This window comes from Malaya genurostris, chromosome 2 (assembly GCF_030247185.1).
Source record: "Malaya genurostris strain Urasoe2022 chromosome 2, Malgen_1.1, whole genome shotgun sequence".
Taxonomy (NCBI): Eukaryota; Metazoa; Arthropoda; class Insecta; order Diptera; family Culicidae; genus Malaya; species Malaya genurostris.
In genome coordinates, this window is record NC_080571.1 from 343,864,039 (window position 1) to 343,885,843 (window position 21,805).

A 21,805-nucleotide genomic window follows, 5' to 3' on the forward strand; every position below is an offset into this window, starting at 1 on the left:
GAAAACTTTCTCGCTGCTTAAAAACTGTACAAGGAACTGCTTCAAAGTTTATTCTGTTGCGTCGGGTGAACATTGAAGTATGAGTGTTTCCTTAAAACGGACTGTTCAGAATGATTTGTATGCTTTGTATGTATGTGTTAAGTTTATCAAAACAAAATTCTGGTTAGTGAGCTTTTTAATCCATTACCGAAAGCGAGAATCACATCTGGAAGAGAAAGCGTGACACCTTATATCTATTATGTCGAAGCCATTAGAAAGAGATTCTTTTTTGACTCAAAGGATAGGATGACAATCTGTGCATTTGCTCAATTTTTCTTAACAGAAGTATTTCACATTAATTTTCGGTGATATTGCTTTTTTGAGCTAAAGCGAATGTGTGTCGAATTCCGTTGGTTGTAGGTTAAGTAATCAGAAGAATAATGGAGATAAACGTTAACTACTTAGTCGTTTACCAATTCGGCTGTCTGAAAACATTAATTCGGACAAATAATTTTTGGGAGAGACGAAGTTCGACGGGTCAGCTAGTTAATCATGAAGACAAAACATTTAATTTACAATTTTACTACTGAATGATATTGAAAACAAAAAATTACAAGAACTTCAGCTGATTTTCGCTTCAGTTTTTATTGAGCATCGCAATATGTCCTCTCCAAAGTGTTCTCTGGAATTCGTCAGCTGGACCCCAATCATAAGGGGCGAGCATTTGCTTCATTCTCTAGAAAAAAAAGGTTTTTTTTTCACCGTCATATTATTGACAGAAATCCAATAACTTACCTCAACAAAGGATCCCTTAGCTGAAGCCAGCCCGTATATCGCGTATCCTGGAATACAAACCATCGATAGTGAACAGCTGACCCAGCCTAGCACAACTGCCCAACGCGGATACGACACACCATTGTAGGAGATCTCTGTGTTGTACACAATAGTTGTGAAAAAAATAAACTTGGATTGAAATGGAATACAGATCTTGTTCAATGAATCAAATGAATGAACACCACCTACTGTCAATATTAGCGGAGTTATGTACTTCCAAGAGACCACCCAGTAATACTCGATGCGTTTCCCGATCATGAACTCGATATCTCGCACGAATTCCCGTACACCGTAGATCCATGCCACGGCTACGATTTCCATGATGCACACCAAAATGACGGAGATGGAGGCCGCATACCAATCGAACAGTTGAAGCAAATACATTCCACCCTAGGAATACGAAACGAAAATTACTGATGTTAACGGAACTTCGTTAACCAACCTGTGTCGTGAAAAGAATCGAAATCAAAAACATTGAGAAACAAGTTCCGAGAGTAATCCAACGCTTGCGGGCCCTCAGTTCCGGATAGACATCAACAACTGATGATAAAATTGCTTCTATTTGAACAAACTTTGAACAAAAGAAAGTGAAAATTAGTATTGTTGAAAAAAAACGATTTCAGCTTACCATGCTATCGACACCGAGTAGAAACAACATCACAAAAAATAGACAAGCCCAAAGCTGTGGAAAAGGTAGCATTCCGATTGCTTCCGGATAGGTAACGAATGCCAAGCCAGGTCCTCCGGTGGCCACAGTTGACACCGGAAGTCCCGTGCGATCTGAAACGTTTTTGCATCGGTTTTTTCGAGCAGCATTGTGAGCAACACATCTTCAAGCTTACGTGACAAATATCCCAGCACCGAGAATACCACAAACCCGGCAAAGATGCTGGTCCCACAGTTCACGATCGGTACGAGGATCGCATCAAATCTGGTATTATTTTTGAACTGGTTGTAACTGGCCATGTTAATGATTCCACCCCATCCGGGTCCAAGTGAGAAGAATATTTGCACGGCCGCATCAGCCCAAACCTTTAAATTCGTCAACTCGGCCCAGTTGGGCATGATGTAGAACCGAACGCCGTCCATCGCTCCCGGTAGTGTCATTCCGCGAACGAACAGAATGGCAAGGATCACAAACGGAAAGGTGGCCGTAAAATAGACCACCTTGCCGACGGATTTCACTCCATTGATCAGGCAAGCATAGATCACCAACCAGGCGATCAAGTCACAGGCCTGCAACGGCCACACGATGCCACCCGGTGAATCGATTCCGTCCGAAATGCGAAGAATTTCATTGCTGCACAACGAGATGAGATACAAATTTTTAATTCGGCAGGAATAAAATTATCTACTGATGCCAGTAACGGCAATTGGTACTATTTAACCAAATTTCTTCCAAGTGAAACTGAGGAGAAAATAATAAGCTATGTGGAATCGCGAACAAATTGTAATCGCCGGTTTTATTCAGTGTTTCAAACTCGTTAAACAGTATCAGGAGAGACCACTTTCTTGTATCTCCTTCAAACTAAGTATCCCTTCAGGCTTCGAGCAACTAATAACGTCATCAAATTTCTGGCCCAGCGGTGTGACGATCGCCGCTTTTTTAGAACGCAACCCAGTTCTGAAGTCACATATACATGTGCCCCAAGCCCAACGCAGATCGAATCCATCGCTACCCTTGTCTCAACGAATGCAAATTATACGCAACAGCAACACGCAAGCTCTATCTCCTCGTTCGTTCATGACCACCCCTCAGCCCAACCGTTTACAAATTGCCCCTCTCGTTCCAACAAGATACCCATCTCTGCCAATATCACACCAAACAAGCGGAGAGATAGTAACTACTCTGGTATAGAAATTTATTATCAAAATACTGGAGCTCTCTCGTTGATTATCATCTTGCTTGCTCCGAATGCTGCCTATAATATTTATATACTTACTGAAACCTGGTTGAACGAGAACACTCTGTCTCATCAAATATTTGATAGCAGTAATACTGTCTTTAGACAGGATCGAAATGATCAAAACAATAACAAAAAAATTAGAGGGTTGTATGCAAGACACGACCGAGCACAATAACATTAAAAATGAAACGTTTCTAGGGATTCCATAATAAATACAAAACTAAAGATGATAATGATGATGATACACTGAACTAAAAATTTATTCAATTGACTAATTACAAACTTGCTCTAGTTTAAGCGCTTAGATTGTTAGCGAATGATGAAATTGACAATTAGATTCTTTGTTGATAATTGATTCTGTTCAATTTTGATCCCTTTCCACAAAATTTTAAATTGTTAAGTTTTTGAATAACGTCCTTTAACTAGAAGTCAATTATGATGAATTCAAAGTTGTAAGTTTGTATGTTTGTAACGCGATAACATCGGAACTACTGAACGGATTGTCACCAAACTTGGCACAGGTACTTCTTGTATTTCAGAGATGGTTTAGGGAGTATATTTATATGGGAGGGAGCGTAGCAAGTGTCATAAACAAGGGGGGGGGGGGGTCATGGAAAAATTCATATAACTTGACAAGAATCGATACGTTTTGAAGACCGTAGAACCATTTTGCATACCTTAGATATGACTATATGGAGGGTGGATGTAGCAAGTGCCTTTAAATAGGGGGTGTAATGTTTAAAACGGCATAATTCCGAAACTACTGAACGGATTGCCACCAAACTTGGCACAGATACTTCTTGCTCTTCTGAGATAGTCATGAGCGTATTTCTATGGGGGGAGGGAGCGTAGTAAGTGTTCTTAACAGGGGGAGCTCATGAAAAAATTGATCTAATTTGACGAGAATCGATACTTTTTTAAGACCATAGAAACATTTTGCATATATTAGATATGATTATATGGGGGGTGGATGTAGCAAGTGCCTTTGAAAAGGGGGGTGTAATGTTTGTAATGGCATAACTCCGGAATTACTGAACGGATTGCTATCAAACTTGGAACATGTACTTCTTGCTATTCAGAGATGGTCATATTTTTATGGGGGGAGGGAGCGTAGCAAGTGTCATAACCAAGGACGGGTCATGAAAAAATTCATATAACTTGATGAAAACCGATATTTTTTGAAGATCTTAGAAACATTTTGCATACCGTAGATATAATTTAATGGGGGATGGATGCAGCAAGTGCCTTTAAAAGGGGGTGTAATGTTTGTAATGGCATAACTTCAAAACTACTTAACGAATTGCTATTAAAACTGGTACATGTACTTCTTGCTCTTCAGATATGGTTATAAGAATATTTCCATGGGGGGAGGGAGCGTAACAAGTGTCCTTAACAAAGGTGGTCATTAAAAATATTATCTAATTTGACGAGAATCGGTATTTTTTGAAGACACATTTTGCAAAACTTAGATAAGATTATAAGGATATTCTGTTAGGAGAGGGTGTAGTAAGTGCCTCTACAAAAGGAGTGCAATGTTTGTAACGGCATAACTCCGGAACTATTGCACGAATTGCTATAAAATTTGGTACAGTTATTTCTTGCTGTTCATAAATAGCCATAAAGGTATTTTTATAGCGGAGGAAGCGTAGCAAGTATCATTAACAGGAGGAGCCAAGAAAAAAAATTCATAAAATTTGACAAGAATCGATAATTTTTGAAGATCATGTAAACATTTTCCATACATTAGATATGATAGATATGGGGAGTGAATGTAGCAAGTGCATTAAAAAAGGGGGATGTAACGGCATAACTGCTTTTTGCTCTTCAGAGATAATTGTAAGGGTATTTTAATGGGGGAAAGAGCGTAGCAACTATCATTAACAGGGGTAATGAAAAAATTTATTTAATTTGACGAGAATCGATACTTTTTGGAGACCATAGATACTTTTTGTGCAACTTAGGGTATTCGTGTGGGGTGGATGTAGTACATCCCTCTAAAAAGGGGATGTAATGTTTGTAACGGCGCAACCCCGGAACTACTGAACGGATTGCTATCAAATTTGGCACAGATACTTCTTGCTCTTTAGAAATTTCTTCAGGACATTTTCGGGGAGGAAAGTGTCCTTAACGTGGGGGGAGAGGATCAATGACGAAATTTGAATAGAATCGACATTTAGACTAGACAATTTGTCGAGAATACCAGGAAAATTATGATTATTGTGAGATCTGAGATGGGACACTGATCATTCGCAGTCAGAACATGAACGGAGTATTGTTCGATCGGGTTTCCGTCTAAGTTATGTTTCACTACAAGAGTATTTCACTAAGCAAGACAACTTCGAGAATTTTTTTCGGCCTTCCCTTCACGAAACATTTCCGAGCAACGCCGGGTAATTCAGCTAGTTTTAGATACAAACAACCTAAAGATTTAAACCTGGACAAATGAAACGTTTTTATTTTATGATGATAATTCTCGAAAAACTTACAAACTTATTAATTTTATAAACAGTTGATCGATCCGAGGAAGAAAATATGTGAAACAGTTTGCATAAAATAGTTACTTGCTTACATTGATTCTCGATTGAAGCAAATAATAATTGAACTGAAACTGGCGGTTAACCAAATTCTACGAGGGTTCCTATTCAAACGATACATGTAAAATCGCAGGTAAACTTACCTTGAGTTTGTCTTTGAAACTATACGATATTGCATCTAATTGTTCTGTATATGTAAGCCTGTGGAACTCATTTATACTACTAAACCGAGAAGGCCGCTTTTAGATAAGTTTCTGAATTTAATTTTGAATCTTTTGAAGCGTTTAATTCCTGGTGGGACAAAACTTGTTCAGCAACATTCAATGAATACAACTTTATACTGAATCCATTTGCGCTCCACCGTTTTGTTCGTATGGGAATGGAGATTTAAGTATACAAACCGATCCGTTGCCAAATTAAAACATTTTGAAGATTTCGAGTTACTTAAATGAGGAAAATCCATCAATAAATCATCGAGGAACAAGCGCTGCAAATTAGATCCGAAAAATCTATTGCCGATAATTATAAATTGGTCCGATAGTTACCAGAGAACCATAATAAAATACTCAATTCAAACCAATTTTTCAATGGTATGCAATTGAAATATTCAAATGACGTTGTCTCATAAGTTTAAGTAAATTCCGATTCGATTTTTTGTTGAATTATATAAATCCATCAACAAATGACTGAGTTATAAGCGTTCAAAATTATGACAGGAAAATGTTACGCGATTAGTTTTGCATGTTTTAAATTGACACCCAGCCTCGGGAAGCGAAGTGTAAGGCAATTTTAATGGCAAAATCGACCAAAAATTTGCTAAATACATGGGATATTGCAAAAGAATCGGTAACCACGCTGATTCGGTTCTTCAATAGCTAGATGATAAATAAGATACTCAAGCGAACACATAATGCAAAAGCGACAATCTAGCAAGTGAACGCATATACAATCCAATCATCAGCTCACTGGACAAGCTACTTGTTTCATTCACAGTCAAACATCAACTAGGCAAAGAAATATTGTGCAGCCTATATTTATAGATTTCACTTCATACTACGCATAACGATGCGGTGTTTTTGATGCATGACGCAAAGCCTCCTATGCCGAACAAGAAGTTGACGTCATTTTGTACAACAGGGATTGGTGGATGAAAACATAGGTCGATTCCAACTATTTTTTCAATAGTATGCTATTGAAATATTGAAACGACGTCGTCATACATGTTTAAGTTAAAAGTTTCCGAATCGATTGGTTGTTAAATTATAACAATCCATCAACAAATGGTCGAGTTATTAACGTTAGAAATTATGACACAAAAAGGTTACGCGACTATTTTTGAAACTTTTAATTGACACCCGGCCCCATATAGTGAAGAGTAAGGCATTTTTAATGCCAAAAAACTCCCACATGCTGTTAGTGTAGAACAAATTTGGATAGCTCTCTCTTTCACGCATTATACTCTTTATTTGTGCGTTCTTTACTTCCCGCCAGATCGCGTGAATGATATTGATATGATAGAACGACATTTGTCTTCTCTTCCAATAATTATGGATCAAATGGGCTTGAATTGTTTTTCCTGGTGATTACAACTTTCCTGGCATTAAATGGATTTATTGCTCATCCAGATATTTGTATCCGGATGCTACATGCGCTCATCGAAAACGATCACAACATCACGACTCTTGGACGACTACAGTACCGCAGGTTTAGTGCAACTAAATGGAATTCACAATAGCAACAATCGTCTTCTCGACTTGTGTTTTGTCAGTCAGGACTTAGTCAGTACCTGTACCGTATTTACTGTTCCTTCTGCTCTCGTTAAATCATGCCACCATCATCCGCCGCTTCACGTTAGTCTGGTGGACTGTAAACCAGTCTTTTATGAAAACATTGCTGAGACTAACTATTACGATTTCAAGAATGGTAACTTCAATGCTTGCGATAGTAACTCAGCGGCCACATTATGGACGAATGTAGTTTTATATTCCATTGGTCAGTTCGTACCAAAAAGACAACACCGCAAACCAGCTTATCCCCCTTGGTCCAATCGTACTTTGAAGCAATATAAGTGCGCCAAAAGATCTGCTTTGAAAAAACTCTCTACAGGGTCCGGCACTCGAAGTGTAACCAATTAAAAAGGCCATAAATTCAGTTTGGAAAATTACTTTTACTTAATTCAAAGTACAAAATGTGTAAAAATAATACAAAATTCAGAATCAATTCACTTTTGCTCGATATGACCACCTTTTGCCTTGACTATGGCCTTGAGACGGTCAAAAAACGAATCGCAAGCTGCCCGAATGTGACTTGCAGGTGTATTTTGGCCCACTCGCGGAAAATAACTTTTTTCAGCGCCTCGAGACTGGTGTATCTTTTAGTTCGGACTTTGCTCTCCAAAATGGCCCAAAGAGAATAATCCATTGGAGTCGCATCTGGTGAATTCGAGAGCCATTGTGTGGACGTGATGAAGTTCGGAACGTTTTTTTTTCAGCCATTCTTGGTTCACTCGAGCTTTGTGAGACGGTGCCGAGTCCTGCTGAAACGTCCATGGTCTGCCACCGAAATGTTTGTCTGCCCACGGCTTCAAAGCAACCTCCAGAATACTTTCCCGATAATATGTCGCATTTACCTTGACGCCAGGCTCGATGAAAACGATTGGAGAGCGCCCATCTGCGGTTACAGCGGCCCAAACCATTATCTGTTGCGGGTGCTGCCTCCTGGTGGCCAATCGATGACTCAAATTCTCGTATGAACGGTCGGTCAAGTAAACCCTATCGTTTTGATAGTTTACGAATTGCTCAATTGGAAAAATTTTCTCGTCAGAAAATACAATGTTCGGAAATTGACCGCTTTCGGCCAAACGAAGCAACTCCTTCGCTCTCTCAAGTCTAACTTGTTGCTGCTTCGGTGTGAGATCATGCGCCTTTTGGATCTTGCAAGACTTGACCTTCAGATCATTTTTCAGTATGCGGCGGATGCTACGGTCGGATATTTTCAGTTCTTTTGCCATTTGATTGGCACTTCGTCGAGGATTTCGTTCAAGTCGCTTCTTCACTTTTTGAACCATCTCACGTGACGTTGCAGTCTTTTGATGACCACCTCCATGACATTTTGCGATTCACTTTATTCACTTTAAGGTGTTTGAGCTCACGAACAATCGCTGGTTGTGATTTTCCATCTAAATATAAAACAATCACTCTATTACGTTTTAAATCCATCACTGATTTTTTTTTCGCGTTCACTTTTGGCAAAATGCTTTCTTGCGCTTGTGAACAATACAACTCCGAACTGTCATTTAGCAAATTTCTAGAGAGCTGATGCCCGTGCGTCAGCTGCGCGAGCGGTCTGAAGTTGGTTACACTTCGAGTGCCGGACCCTGTAAACGGCCATCGCTCCAGCTGAGATCTTATTATATGTATCTTAATAGTCGCTATAAACGACTAAACAAAATTTTGCATCACGCTTATTTACTTCGTGTGCAACGAAATTTAAAAAATAACCCTAAAAGCTTTTGGATTCACGTTAACGAACAGCGTAAGGAAATATAATACCAAGCCTCAAAAAAAGTTGGAACGGTAACTTTGAGCTATCATAGCTCAGTTGTTACTTGACCAATTTCGATAAATTTTACACCCTCGAATTTTGTGAAGTTTGTAGATTATTTTAAGTATATCATTATCGACGATCGTTCAGGAAAAACTAATGAAAATCTGATTTTTCCCGTTCCAAGTTTTTTTTCAAGCTCAAAATGTGCCCTATCTGCATTTATGCGGCACCTGCATCGCGAATCGGATATTAAGAACCTCAAATTTACCGAGTCATAACTTTGTTGTTAGTCAACCGATCTTCAAAATTTGTTCACCATTGGAAAGGTACTACTTCTAGAAATAAAATGCACTGAAAAAAAACGAAAAATAGGGTTGTCTACCCAAAGTTATAATGAAAACTGTAGATAGATGACCTAAGAAAAGGTGAGACTTTTTACAATGATCGTAAATATTTCGAAATTCAAAGCGATGACCTATATATTTTCACACATCATTCGATTGCTAGTGATACCAGCTACAATTTTCGCTCAACTACCATTCCTGCACAATCAAAAGAAAACATTAAGAAATTAATGAATTTATAAATATATATGATTTTTTCATTTTTTTTCACATGTTTGTATATAACTCAAAAATTAAAGCGATGACATGTACATTTTTTTGATTCAAAATATTGGAATCATTACCAGAAACAATGTACTGATGATCAAAATTATATATCCGTTCAAAGAATCTCAAGAAATTTGGTACAAATACAGATAATTTCTATTAAAGGGAAAATTTTGCAAACAAATTAAAACTTTGAAATTTTATGATATATATTTTTTTATTATTTTAGTTTATTATGAACAAAATTTACAAAAAAAACTGAAACTTGGATTTCATTGAAAATCTCAAAAATTTTGGTAAATATACCCTAAACTCAAAAAATAATTATATTTTTGTATTGGACAAAAGATCTAGACAATTTTTATGCACAACACAAACGGAATTGATAACTTCTAAAATTAGTTTATTTTTGTTTCAGGTTTTCCGTAAAATCTCAAAAAATCGGTAGAAGATCGGAAATTTCAGAATTTCTGATATATATTGCGTTCCAACGTTTCGGCAAATCAAAGTGAAAATATTGGTATCCGCTTTGATTTCATCTGTTTCAAAGAGACGTAGAATTTGTTTTTTATTAATAAAATAAATTTTTTGACAACACAATAATATTAAATTATTTCAGTGGCTTTGTACAGTAAGAAAGAGAACGTAAAATTATATGAATTTCATATACTAACCCATGGTCAAAGAAACCAACTACAATTAAAAAAAAATTATTGCTTGATGTTTGTTTTACGAGCAATTAAGAACAAAAACATATATCTTAAATTTTTCGCTATCCTAAACGACATCAATTATAATCGATAGAATATTAAAATTTAAATATCACAAACTTAGAATTATTTCGGAATGTATAGAATTCGAAAATTATTTGAATTTTCTATTAATAAACAATTCAGAAAAAGTAGAATTCCAAATTTAGCACAAATTTAGCACAAAAAATTACACGAAATTAAGTAAAACTTGTCTGTCTCTGTCTTGTAAGTCTCATATCTCTCTTATTCTCATATAAAAAATGTATTCTTCAAACAGTTTCGTTTGATTTTTGAAAAACATGAAAGCTAGTGCATGAACTAGTGTAACCTACAAAATGAAACAGTTCTCAAATCGGTTAGGCCATTTTTCTCAGTGAAGTGAGTTCCACTATTTTTGGTACTTATGAAACTAGAATCGCCCCAAATATTGGCTTTGCAGCAGCCTTTGCGATTAGCACCAACCAACCAATCTATTTGCAGCTTACAGTTGTCTTCGTCTCGAAAAACAACCTCTTCGTTCTAATGCTTTTTACTGAATGAAACCCTGCACCTATGTTATCAGAACTAATTGGCTCAAGTGGCATGTTCCCCTAGTTATTTGGAGATTTGTGCCGTGCCGTAGCTTCTCATTAACTTCCTGATGGGAAGGGAAGGATAAAAGGAACATGAAAGGGAATTGGGAATTAGGTGAGGTGGGAAAACAGCACAAAACATAAAGAAATAGATCGTCCTGCATCCCCGAAAGGATGCTGAACGATCTGCAGGTGCCAAAATGCACGGTCGATAAAACCTGCAACCACCGAGAGGCCTTAGAAATTTTACAAAAGCGACATCATTCCGCATTCTCAGAAGAATGCAGAACGATTTCTTCCCGAATATGCACTTGAATTAATTTAACACATTAGAAGACGAAAATACCTTATTTTCATATATAGCTAATAAATGACTTACATGATACGAATATTTTTCAATAAAAAAACCCAATGTTTGAACATAATTTAAATTTTTTTTAAAGAATATCTCCTCCGCCTTTTTTTACAAACGTGCTCGAAAAAATTTTCTGTCAAATACAAGAAACGGATTTTTTCGTTTACCTCAATGGTAAACATAGCAGTTTAAAAATAACCTGTTTTGGACTAGTTTTGCTCATAACTTCGGTTCAGAAAACGCTACCTGAATGTGCCAGTCATTAAAAAATTGGTTTTAACAAACTCTAAAAGATGTTCAAAGATACCTAATACGAAAAGAGAAAAATATAAATGCTAGAGCAAAAAATCTGATTTTTTGAGGAACACCCTGAGTTGCTATTTAAAAATAGCTGTAACACTAAAACCGTCGCAGAGACTACTATGGTGTCCTCAGCAAAGCTGCTCGATATAAGTTTATCTACAATTTTGCCGAAGAGTGCAGTCCTCTATCTCAATACATCCGGAAAATAAGTTTTGAATCACCTTAATAATAAGAGCCACCCTGATACCATGAACATCGACATATGGCTTATCTTCACTGATCATTTGTTTTGAAGACATCATAGCTCTAAAATATAAAGGTTAAACCACAAATGTCTTTGTCCCCCTAAACTGTGGATCCGGACCACTGTGCAATGCAATTTAACTCGGAAATTTTGAAATTTCCGATCTTTTACCTATTTTTTGAAATTCTACGGCAAACCTACAACAAAATCAGAATTTTAGTAGTTATCAATTGCGTTTGGGTTGTGCATAAAAATTGTTTAGATCGTTTGTCCAATACAAAAATATAACTATTTTTAGAGTTTTAGGTTATTTACTAAAATTTTTAAAATTTTCAGTGGAATCCAAGTTTCAATTTTTTTTTGTAAATTTTGTTTATAATAAATTTCCAACTAAAATAATAAAAAAATATATATCATAAAATTTCAAAGTTTTAATTTGTTTATTTTTTTTGGCAAAATTTTCCCAAAAATAGAAATTCTCTGTATTTGTACCAAATTTCTTGAGATTCTTTGAACGGATATATAATTTTGATCATCAATACATTGTTTCTGGTAATGATTCCAATATTTTGAATCAAAAAAATGTACAAGTCATCGCTTTAATTTTTTAGTTATATACAAACATGTAACAAAGATGAAAAATTCATATATATTTATAAATTCATCGATTTCTTAATGTTTTCTTTTGATTGTGCAGGAATGGTAGTTGAGCGAAAATTGTAGCTGGTATCATTAGCAATCGAATTATGTGTAGAAATATATAGATCATCGCTTTGAATTTCGAGATATTTACGATCATTGTAAAAAGTCTCACCTTATTTTAGGTCATCTATCTACAGTTTTCATTATAGCTTTGGGTAGACAACCCTATTTTTCGATTTTTTAAGTGTATTTTATTTGTGGAAGTAGTACCTTTCCAATGGTGAACACATTTTGAAGATCGGTTGACTAACAACAAAGTTATGACTCGGTAAATTTGAGGTTCTTAATATCCGATTCGCGATGCAGGTGCCGCATAAATGCAGATAGGGCACATTTTGAGCTTAAATAAAAAACTTGGAACGGTAACAATCAGATTTTCATTAGTTTTTACTAAACGATCGTCAATAGTGATATACTTGAAATAATCTACAAACTTCACAAAATTCGAGAGTGTAAAATTTATCGAAATTGGTCAAGTAATAACTGAGCTTTTCTCCTTTTCTCCTGAGCTGCTCTCCTGTGCTTTTCTCCTTTTCTCCTCTCCCTTACCTTTTTAGCAAGAGCACTATTACTAATCTGTTATGCGTGGTGTCTTCAACTAGTTATAGTGTTATAAATTTTGGTTTAACTGTTAGTTTAAATTCTAGTGTTAAGTCTAATGTATCTGTTGGATCATTGTAATCTGTTGATATAAATAATGAGGAGGTTTTATGCCTGCTGGAGAGAGAGAAAGAGATTGCCAAATTTCATCTCCACCGGGCTTTTCCCTGCTCACCAATAAATAAATAAATAAATAAAATTAACTCAACTGAAAAAATTCATCTGCCGGAGTCCGTAGCCGCTCGGACGTATTCTGCAAAACTTCAACCCGATCGTCACCGTTGTTTATCTCCAAACAACTCGGCGTATTCCACGGATTGTCACAGTTCTCCCACGGAAGCTGAACCCGCAGGGTTTTCCACAGAAACAAGATCGGGTAGGCAATGATCACGTTGTAGTACGAAGTGCAAATAAAATTTATCACCACAATCGCCAGACCGGCTCCCTTCAACAACGGAGCAATATTGAACACCGTCACGCAACCCGTTCCCGAAAATTGTCCCAAACACACTTCCAGGAAAAACAACGGAATTCCGCACAGAAACAGCATCAGTAGGTATGGCACTAGAAATGCTCCGCCGCCACTTCGATAGCAAAGATACGGAAATCTCCAAACGTTCCCGATGCCGATTGCGTAACCCATGCAGGACAAAATAAATTCCGTTTTAGAGCCCCAGTTCCCTCGTTGCTCTACGGATGCCATGCTAGCGGAATGAAGTGAACCCGTCTACTGAGGAATGAATGGCCCCCCGGAGTCGACTAGCTCGAGGCCCGCTTTATCTTCTTTAATAGGATAATTCGTTCGGGGAATAAGAATTCCACTAAAACAATGTGCCCTGCATTTCACTTACGTTTATTGATGCTATGCGGAATCACTTGTACAGAAAATACACCGCTTCGGTTACTGTATGAAGTTATTTATAATATCCACGAGAGCCGGATTGTCCAGCATCGTGGTGTGGCTGCCCTCAATTGTATGCAAAATTACCGGTCCGGTCGTACACTTGGACAGCCCGTAATCGCTATCGCTGTTCGCGACGGTTACCTCCGTCGGTCGAACCAAGGTTATCGGCAAATCCAGCGACTGATCCTCTTCCACACAGATCTGTGCGGTCATTCGTATCCTCTGCAGCACTGCCTTCGCTATCCTACGGATGTAGTTCGCCGAGTACAGATTTCTCTCCTTGGACAGTTCGACCAGTTTCTCGATGCCATCGTCAAACGAGGGAGCCTGCACTATCGGCAGTATTCTCTCAGTCGGTTGATTCGGAATCACAAACGAAATCAAAATGAATAGGAATCTTCTCTTGAACTCTTCCGAATCATCGCCCAGTTGCTGTAGGGCTAGTTGTTTCATAAATTTTGGAGCTCCGTCCACCAGAAGAAGCTTTCCGCTCATACCCTTTGCTTGCAGGCGTTTGGCGATCTCCGTCGATAATAATGATCCATATGAATAGGCCACAATTGTATAACTTTCGTACCCGTGGAACACTTTGCACACGTCGTCGAACACACAATCGACAATGGCCGGGACACTTTCACAGTCCACCGTGCCCATCAATTGTAGGATGAATGTCGACCGAACGAGTCTATCGGCGATCGTGCTCCATATATTACCGGCAACTCCCTCCAGTCCCGGAATAATCAAAATTGGACATTCTTCGGTTTTGGACGACAACCGCAGGATTGTCTTGTCACTGTTTGCTTCGTTACCCAAATTCCGTAGTATCATATGCATATTGACGAGTTCCGCATTGCTCTTCACCTTGCTGTCCTTTTCGGAATCGTTTTGTTTCTTTTCTTCATCCAGTTTCAACAACTTCGAAAGGGTCAACGTCCTCAGTTCTTGTGGAGACAGCACCAGTTCGAAGTCTCTCTCCAGCACCTGCCTGATTTCCACAGCCATCAACGAATCCATTCCCACATCCGCCAAGGTACTCTCCATCGAGATGGATTTCAATTCTCGAATGCTCATTATGTTCATCACAGCCTCGATAATATTCTTCGAACCTGCTCCGGACCGTTTCTCCGCTACAACCATACTTGCCACGATCGGTTGCTCGCATGTCAGCAAGGGATCTAGCTCATGCAGACAGGATGCGATTCTCTGCTGTAGTGTTCCCCCAATCTCCATGTCCAGCTTGTCCTCTGCCATGTCGGCAACTAGACCAACCTCTCCGATGGCTCCCCACTGAATTGCCTTTGCCGGCAGACCCTGCTCGTATCGTCGTTCGATTATTCGCTCCATGACAGAGTTCGCCATGCCATAGTTGCTCTGTCCGGCATTGCCTCTACCACAGGAAACACTGGAGAACACTACAAACTGCTTCAGTTGGGGACACAGCTCCCTACTGACCACATCCAAATGCGTGGTAGCAATCGCCTTCGGGGCAAGACATTCACCGAACATCTGCGCCGTCTGATTGTCTAGTATTGCATCCCTTAATCGAACTGCCAGATTGTATATGGCCGCTACGGTGCCAAGTTCGGAAGCCTCCTGCAGAAGCGTCCGGCAGCCTTCCATAGTAGTAATGTCAGCGGTGCACACTAGAACTTGAACGCCGTAACTTTTCCAGATCCTAATAAAAAAAAAACAAGATTGATCACATAAAGTCGCCAGTAGGTCGGTCAACTTGTTTCCACTTACTGAATTCTATAGTCCTGATAAGATTTGGTGATTCCTCTGCTAGAGCTGAGTACGATCCTGCGACAACCTCTCAAAATCAGCCAGTCAGCTAGTTCCAATCCGAATCCTCCCAGTCCCCCAATGACTACATACACGTGGTCAGAGTTGCAGTAAACCCTTGGAACATACTGAATCGGCATCGTGTCCAGGTCGGTTTCATTCCGTCGTATTTTTAGTAAAACCTTCCCGATGTGTTTTCCACCGGCCAGGAATCGCATTGCCTGTTCCACTTCAACAGCCTCGAAAACGGTTCTGTTCAACGGTTTGGCCATACCGGAGCTCATGAAACGGTTCATTACTTGACAGAATTGCTGCAAAAAATCATAATGTTCAAGCTTCGACGGATCAAAATATTCTATAACGATAGCCTACCATTTTTTTCTCGCGAGACTCTTTGAACATCAGATCAAGCATTACACTGGTGAAGGTTAACCCTTTCTGCATGAGACTCATCGCTATCTTGGAGTTCCTTGCCATGTCGTACTTTCCTATTTCCAGGAAATGGCCACCCTGCCGTAGACAACGAACCGAGGCCTGCAGTTTCTCCTCGGCCAACGAATTCAGCACGTAGTCCACGCCTTTCCCGTTGGTTCTGAGCTTGATCATCTGCTCGAAGGAAATATCACGGGAGTTGCCAATATTCTCCTGCTTCAACCCAGGGAACTGTTCCAGCAGAAATTCTCGCTTCTCCTTCGTACTCACCGTGGTGAACACATCCAAACCTTCAGCGAGAGCTACGTGGATGGCGGCTTGTCCAACACCTCCGCTGCCAGCGTGGATCAAAATCGATTTACCCTTCTGAATGTGTGTGCACATATAGAATGCAATACAAACCGTTCCATACACAACCGGAACCGTACAGGCTTCCTCCAACGACCAGTGATCCGGCACTGGCCAAGTTAACAATGGATCCGCGTTTACCATTGTGGCCATACCACCACTGGAAATGACTCCCATCACACGTTTACCGTCCTCGGTAACCCCAACGAACTCAAAGCCAATATCGCATTCTTCATCCAATCGGTCGGAATTGAGAACATCCGACGACAGTCTGCCCGTGGCGACCATCACGTCCCGGAAATTCAACGCACTGTACACCACACGAATCCGGTTCGGTACGACGGAACACTCATTCAACGGCCCCGTGAACCACATCATTGACGATATATCGCCTCTGGTCAAACTGTTCGCATAGCAATGGTTCCTAACAGGTTCAGTTTTCCGAACCTGCGGCAATAGTTCATGACGGTAAGAGCCCCACTTCCCATTTTTGAACACGTTCACTGCAAGACCCAAGCTCAGCTGGCTCTGGTAGAAGCGATCGTTCAGAGCGAATGGTGGCGCTACCGGATCATCTATGAAAACACAACAAACATTTTGAAGTTTGGGTTCTTTCCGTATGCAGTTGACAAGTCCAACGATGCCCGATATTGAATCATTCTGGGAGTACAAAATCACCGGTCCAAACTTGCACGATCTCTTCAATTCTGCCAACCAGTTGAAATCGTTCGTTTGTACTTCTATTACTGTGGGTGTTTCGTTGAACTTCCGTTGATTTTTGCTCTGAAGAAGTAGGAATGTTTCCTCCTGGTCTACGTAGAACGAAGCGATCAGATTGAAATCGTTCGGTGGATTAAAACTGTCTTGGTCAAAGTTGGGCGCCTCACGTATCAGAAGAAACCCACCGTCCACTAGACAGGACTTTGCGTCCTTTAGGAAGTTCACATCATTCAACCTGTTGTCCGCGATCAAAAACAGACAGTTCGTTTGATCGGCAATTTTCTCGTTTTTCAGCACGACCGTACCGACCTCTTGATGCTTAGCAGTTAATAAAGTCAGATTGGCTTGTACCAACGGAAGATCGGCAATAGCCATTCCGAACATGTCACTAACGATCGGAAGTTTGCTATTGTGAACCTCAGTTACCGCTACCGACAGCGTCGGTACATTTTCCAGAGCCAATTGAACACACATCCTGATAGCTTCCAAGGTAGACACCTGCTGATCGGATCGATACGGGATAAATTTATACGCTTCCAATATCGGCACACCGGGAGGGTTCCTGCGTCCGATTGTGCTCACACGGGGATTCGCAATAACAATTCCGCCACAAATCGAAACGTTGGTCGCCCTACAACATCTCACCTCGCAGTACTCCCGCCCTTGGTCGTCTTTCTTCAGAGCCTTCAAATGATCTAAGGGAGAAATTGAAGCCTTCTCGATAGCCGTCGGTACCATCAATGAGCGAGAGTCTACGGCAACGATGCCGATCTGTAGCATGCAATCCATCAAAGCCACCCAGTTTCCCTTCCACTCAATTTTAGCCTCGGATCCATCGATCTTGGTTTCTAGGACCGATCGGAACATTTCCGCGTAGTGATAACCCCGAAGGCGAAGCTCTTTGTAGAAATCTCTGGTCTGCAGTAGTTTGGCCGAAGATTTCATTTCCATGATCGATTCCTTGGCTGACGGATCCAAAACTCGCGTATATCCGATCACTACCGCAGTGTTTCCTTCCAATATCTGAATCCAGAAGAATCGGAAGATAAAACCTACATTAGTATCGAAACTAGAAGTAACACCACCCGAATCATACCTCGAAAAATCCCGATGCGCTCTGATACATCACGATCAGATTGACCGTCTGCCCTTTGGTGATCGTGGTGGCTCGCAGAAACTGCACATCCTCAAACTCAATCGCAAAGTGAAACAACTCACAGTGGGCGAGATATGCCAACAGGTTCCACACCAACTGCAGATATCCGGTAGCCGGAAACAAGACACGCCCATCGATACAGTGACCCAGAACGTACTTGTTGTCTTCGCTGGTTAACGAAATTTTAAAATGCATCATATTGGTCTTGACAGTCAAGTCCCAACCATAGCGGACGACATAGGAATCCTCGCGGTGATCCCAGCGGATCAGTGGTGCGATCATGGCCGTTCCACGCGAAACTGGAAACTGAACTGCTGGATAGAGTTCGAATATCCGAAGGTTCTTATTGGTGAGATACAAGCTGAAAAGGGATCAATATTGAGATACGAAACGTTTACCGTTAGCAACTATCTTACTGGCCAATTTTACTAAGCAGCCCAGTGACGCTATCGGAGGAGTTCGGAGCAAGTGACGAACCGTTGGGGTTGAAATGCAATATCTTAAGCACCTTACTACATGATTGGCCACTACCGATTTCCAAAATGTGAGCGTTCCTGGGTATCCGATCCAGCAGGTTAACGATGGAATCTGAACTATGCAACTTCATCGAGTGGAACAGGGATGATGTTTGCGTCAGTTCAGCGTTGAACCATTTCGAAGTCGAAGCAACCATCTTTGGTAGTACAGTTTTCAACGCATGGCTCAGTTTGTCACCGAGTATTTCTTCCCTGGAAGATTCACACGTAAGGCTTACGTAGTCTAGCACTTCTGCTACATAACCGGACGATTTGAGTTGTCCAATTCCTTCAAGCGTACTCTGCCTTGAACCAACGAAGATACCAAAGCTGGACGAATCATTCTCTATGACCTCCTTCAGAGGTAAACGATCTGATTTAGAGTTCAATTTCACGAAGGCGCTGTATTCGTCGATCGCTTTCGCTTCCGTGTACACCAGACCATGCCAGAAAGCAAGCTGGACAACCTGTTCCACGCTGAGACTGCCGTCCAAGTAAGCGCACGTAAACTGGCCGATGGAGTGTCCTCCATACGAATCAAACTCCACTCCAATGGAGGTTAGCAGTTCAACGACTGTTAGCTGAAGCACAACCGTTCCAACCATCGAATTCAACAACGGTTCTCGTCCGGAGCATTTCCTGAACAAGTCAAATTTTAACGCTTTTAAAATATTACAACATTTGGCTAATGTTTCCTCAACTTGAGCGAATTTTCTCAACTCGCCAAGCTCCAGTCGCCATCGTGAATTTATCCCTCCGAACACCGCTGCCAACGGTAGCGACTCCAGTGGAATCCGAGAGATGTTCATCTCCAGCCGAAAGGCAGGCTTATCGCCATTTTTCCGGTAAATGCCATAACCTCGATAGCGATGGCCAGGAATCGATTGTTCTTGGATGTTGTACAACAAAGCAATAAACTCGGTGTCCAGAGGACGCTCTTCAATATCTCGAATCATTACTTCCAACGCTTCCTTGGTTCGTCCCGACCAAACCACCAACCTCGGAAGGTCGTCCACGGGTAGCCCATGCTGTTTCTTCTCCTTCTGGTTTCGTAACAGCAAAGCATGCGAATTCGCTCCACCGAACCCAAACGAATTGATGCCAATGTAAGAACCAGATAACGGAGTCACTTCATTTACCACTTTCAGCCTACCTTCCACCAACGGAGCGATCGATGGTTTATTTTCCTGAAAGTTGATATTGGGCGGAATGAAACCCGTCTCCATCGCAATGATACACTTGGAGATCGAGCAAACTCCGGCGGCCGCTTCCGAGTGCCCGATGCTCGATTTCACCGAACCCACCAGCAGCGGTTCCTTCCGTCCGGTGCAGTAAACCTTGTCCAGTGCATCGCACTCTTCCGGATCACCGACCATCGTACCGGTGCTGTGAGCTTCCACATAGTTAATTTCCGTCGGTTTTATACCCACCTCACTGTAGAACTCGGTTAGCAATTGTTGTTGCATGATCCTCGACGGATAGGTGATCCCTTCGGATTTGAACCCATCACAGTTGGTTTTCGAGTGCACCAAATGTGCGTAGATGCGTTTAGCGTCCTTAGCTTTCTGCAGAAACACAGAACAAACTGCCTCCGATCGCGTATAACCGGAACCGTTTTTGTCGAATGGTCTGCAGTAACCATCCTTCGCCAACACCCCCAGCAACGCAAATTGATACGTGATGTACGGATGGAGCGTAAGGTTACTTCCCATGACGATGGCCGCATCACAGACCCCATTCCGAATACTTCGGTACGCAACATCCAGGGCATACATCGAACTGCTACATGCCGTATCCATTACCAAGGACGGTCCTCGGAAATCCATCGAGTAGGATATTCGATTCGCAAGCTGGGATTTGGCACACCTGGAATTGAAATTCGTTTTAACGTTTTTCGTTAGCCAACAACAACCGCCCTTTCTTCTCACCCTAACACCCCAAGCCCATCCGGTGGACATGCCATGTAATACATCCGAACTTCGGTCTCCGAGAAGCATAACCCACAGAAGACACCGGTTCGCGAACCACGCATACTCTCCGGATTAACGCCGGCATCTAGTATCGCTTCGTACGTATGTTCGAGCAGCATCCGCTGTTGCGGATCCATCGTGTGACATCGCCGTCGATCGTACCCGAAAAACTGCCCATCGAACTTGGACAAATTGTTAACTTTACCCGCCCGCTTCGGTATGCCCGGTACATACTTAAACCGTATCTCCGAGTCATCCACCAGATCTCGCTTTTCGAACAGATTACGGGCGAAATCGCGCAGGTTGTCCGTTTGGGGAAACCGTCCGGAGATTCCCGATATCACAATGCTTTCGTCGGAGTCGGTCGGTAGCACTTTCAGTGACGGCATTTTTTCACACAACACACCACACGATTCGGTACGATCGCAGCGAACTAATTGGTTAAGTGAGGCGATTAATTCACCACCGGCCAATTTATAGTGAAGTACGAAAACACGTGATGATCCCTGTCAGTGACCCAGCGGTGAACACGAAAAAATTTAAATTTTTAATTTCTCACGTTTCTGCTATCGGGTAGGGATGCGATAAAGCGAAAGCTGCTTAAATTGTCAGAACCCATATCGCTTCCGTACAATTCAAATGATTTCACTATAGCACGGCAACTAGGTCAATTGATACTTCGGAGACAATGTTCGGAAAAGTCATTAATCCATCGTTTTCGAGCACTTTTTCTCATTTCCGAATAGCTTCTCGAACAGTTCTACAAAGTTTTCGTTTTCAAGCAGTTATCGTTTTCGAGCCATTTCCAAGCATGTTTATTAGTTCGATTGACAATATCAAGTGCTTTCTTATCGTTTTCGAACAGTTTTTCGAGCCGTACAGTTTTGGTAAGTTTAAGGGGCAAAGGGTTTTTACTCCCTAATTGCTTAGGATGCTTAGAAATTGCTCCAAAACTGTTCGAAACTTGCTCTAAAAACGTGCTTACCCTGTAATGTCGAAACTGCAAATCGGATCGAATTTTAATCTAAACGTGTGATAA

At 40.8% G+C, this 21,805-nt stretch overlaps 2 protein-coding genes across 4 annotated transcripts; both read right to left on the reverse strand.

Moving 5' to 3' along the window:
- Positions 1–473: 473 nt before the first annotated feature.
- Positions 474–13,736, reverse strand: LOC131431910 (sodium- and chloride-dependent glycine transporter 2). Of its 3 annotated transcripts, none has more exons than XM_058597864.1 (7): positions 13,149–13,735; positions 1,656–2,113; positions 1,442–1,593; positions 1,256–1,384; positions 999–1,203; positions 775–908; positions 474–715 (listed from the first exon to the last, which is right to left on the reverse strand). In XM_058597864.1, exons 1-7 carry the CDS (start codon positions 13,640–13,642, stop codon positions 617–619), a joined length of 1,671 nt encoding a protein of 556 aa, XP_058453847.1. In that variant the 5' UTR covers positions 13,643–13,735; the 3' UTR covers positions 474–616. The 3 variants fall into 3 exon arrangements, 2 of the variants coding, with proteins under 2 accessions (XP_058453847.1, XP_058453846.1); XM_058597863.1 differs by having other exon boundaries at positions 481–715; positions 775–942; positions 1,003–1,203; positions 13,149–13,725; XR_009229756.1 differs by having other exon boundaries at positions 577–715; positions 1,003–1,203; positions 13,149–13,736.
- Positions 13,737–13,776: 40 nt separating this feature from the next.
- LOC131431909 (fatty acid synthase-like) lies at positions 13,777–21,199 on the reverse strand. The gene is made up of 6 exons (XM_058597862.1): positions 20,725–21,199; positions 18,698–20,662; positions 18,222–18,642; positions 15,998–18,148; positions 15,587–15,936; positions 13,777–15,518 (listed from the first exon to the last, which is right to left on the reverse strand). The coding sequence occupies exons 1-6, from the start codon at positions 21,153–21,155 to the stop codon at positions 13,841–13,843; spliced, it is 6,996 nt and encodes a 2,331-aa protein (XP_058453845.1). The 5' UTR covers positions 21,156–21,199; the 3' UTR covers positions 13,777–13,840.
- Positions 21,200–21,805: the final 606 nt, after the last annotated feature.

Bases quoted from the DNA above. Each gene is read 5' to 3' on its own strand.
- LOC131431910 (XM_058597863.1), bottom strand. From the start codon at position 13,642: ATGGCATCCGTAGAGCAACGAGGGAACTGGGGCTCTAAAACGGAATTT. The intron at 2,114-13,148 runs GTTGAGTTAATT...CTCGTTGTGCAG, and splicing joins CCGGCAGATGAATTTTTTCA to CAATGAAATTCTTCGCATTT. The intron at 716-774 runs GTAAGTTATTGG...TTTTTTTTCTAG, and splicing joins CTAAGGGATCCTTTGTTGAG to AGAATGAAGCAAATGCTCGC.
- LOC131431909 (XM_058597862.1), bottom strand. From the start codon at position 21,155: ATGCCGTCACTGAAAGTGCTACCGACCGACTCCGACGAAAGCATTGTG. The intron at 20,663-20,724 runs GTGAGAAGAAAG...TTTCAATTCCAG, and splicing joins GATGGGCTTGGGGTGTTAGG to GTGTGCCAAATCCCAGCTTG. The intron at 18,149-18,221 runs GTATGATTCGGG...TTCTGGATTCAG, and splicing joins GCGCATCGGGATTTTTCGAG to ATATTGGAAGGAAACACTGC.